General features: G+C 42.5%; 1 protein-coding gene across 1 annotated transcript in view; it reads right to left on the bottom strand.

The window, feature by feature from the left end:
• LOC106877278 (lysosomal alpha-glucosidase) overlaps positions 1-1,749 on the bottom strand; it is a 30,535-nt gene that overhangs the window by 23,817 nt on the left and 4,969 nt on the right. Inside the window, exon 3 of the mRNA XM_052973909.1 lies at positions 990-1,228. Within this exon, the coding sequence (XP_052829869.1) occupies positions 990-1,228 (239 nt within the window). The remainder of the gene's footprint in view (positions 1-989; positions 1,229-1,749) is intronic.

Raw genomic sequence — 1,749 nt, 5'->3', positions numbered from 1 at the left:
CACACACACACACACACACACACACACACACACACACACACGCATACATATGTAAGTATGCATATATGTATGTATATTGATGTGAAGCCCCACAAAAATGATATTGATATTTTCTCTGTTGATAACAGAGAAGAAAAAAAGTGCTTTGACAACAACAACAATAACAACAGCAGCAGTATCAACAACAACAACAACAACACACTGAATGGCTTCAGAAAAGCATCTCTTCCAGTATGAATTCACTTGCACAGTTCTACATAGATCTGAAGAAATATCTGGTATTCTACTACAACATTTAATTTCCCCTCCACAGTGGTTTTCCCATGTTAAGTCAAACATTTTAACATGTGAAGGCAGGTTGTAGTATTTAGAGAAGATTGGGCTTATGCCAGGTGATGAGGGGCTAATGTAAGATAGCAGGGACAAGAACAGATGTCTTGTTATGGAAGAGATACATAGCTACCCCAATGAAGGCACAATGGCCCAGTGGTTAGGGCAGCGGACTCGTGGTCATAGGATCACGGTTTCGATTCCCAGACTGGGCGTTGTGAGTGTTTATTGAGCGAAAACACCTAAAGCTCCACGAGGCTCCAACAGGGGATGGTGGCGAAGCCTGCTGTACTCTTTCACCACAACTTTCTCTCACTCTTACTTCCTGTTTCTGTTGTACCTGTAATTCAAAGGGTCAGCCTTGTCACACTGTGTCACGCTGAATATCCCCGAGAACTATGTTAAGGGTACACGTGTCTGTGGAGTGCTCAGCCACTTGCGCGTTAATTTCACGAGCAGGCTGTTCCGTTGATCGGATCAACTGGAACCCTTGACATCGTAAGCGACGGAGTGCCAACAATAACATAGCTACCCCTACTGGAAAAAGAAGCAAACAAAAAGATAGTGATGATGAAGTGTCAATAGGGAGAGTACCCTTCAGGAGAAGAAGGTGAATTTAGAGGGAAGCAGAAAAAAAGGATTTGGAAACTGTAACTTACATATGGTATTTTGGAATCTCTCATTCTTTTGATGACGGTTTTCATAGTAGCAGAATTATTGTAACCCCAACGACAGAGGTGAAATCCAAGAGACCAATAAGGGGGCATGAAGGGTCGACCAATCAGTTCCGTATACTGCTGGACAACGGCATTTGGTGTGGGTCCGGTAAACACGTAGAAATCTAGGACTCCTCCCATCGTACGGTACGTGATGGAAGGCTGAGGCTGGAAGTCAATTTCTGCAAAAAAAACATCAAATTATAATAAGAGAAACATTTTTATACATTCGCAAGGAGAAATAATTTTTAAGTTCAAATTTTAGCACAAGGCCAGAAATTTTCAGGAGACAGGGGAGGGTGGGCTAATTAATCACAACAACCCCAGGGCTCAAATGGTACTTGCTCTATCAACTCTGAAAGGATGAAAAGAAAAGTTGATCTTAGGGGAATTTGAACTCAGCATAAAGAACCAAAAAGATGCTGCTAAACATATTACCAACATGGCAATGATTCTGCCAGCTGACAAGATGAATGATTAGAAATGTGTGCATGTAATACACACACACAATGAGCTTCTTTCAGTTTCCACCAAATACACTCACAAGGCTTTGGTCAGCCCAAAGCTGTAGTAGAAGTCACTTGCCTAAGGTGCCACACAGTGGAAACTTCTTAACCTCACAACCATGCCAGCACCTGTGTGTGTGTGTGTGTGTGTGTGTGTATGTGTGTGTGTGTGTGTGTGTGTGTGTGTGTGTGTGTGT

This window comes from Octopus bimaculoides, chromosome 17 (assembly GCF_001194135.2).
Source record: "Octopus bimaculoides isolate UCB-OBI-ISO-001 chromosome 17, ASM119413v2, whole genome shotgun sequence".
NCBI classification, from domain to species: Eukaryota; Metazoa; Mollusca; class Cephalopoda; order Octopoda; family Octopodidae; genus Octopus; species Octopus bimaculoides.
This window is presented reverse-complemented; position numbering and strand designations above follow the sequence as displayed.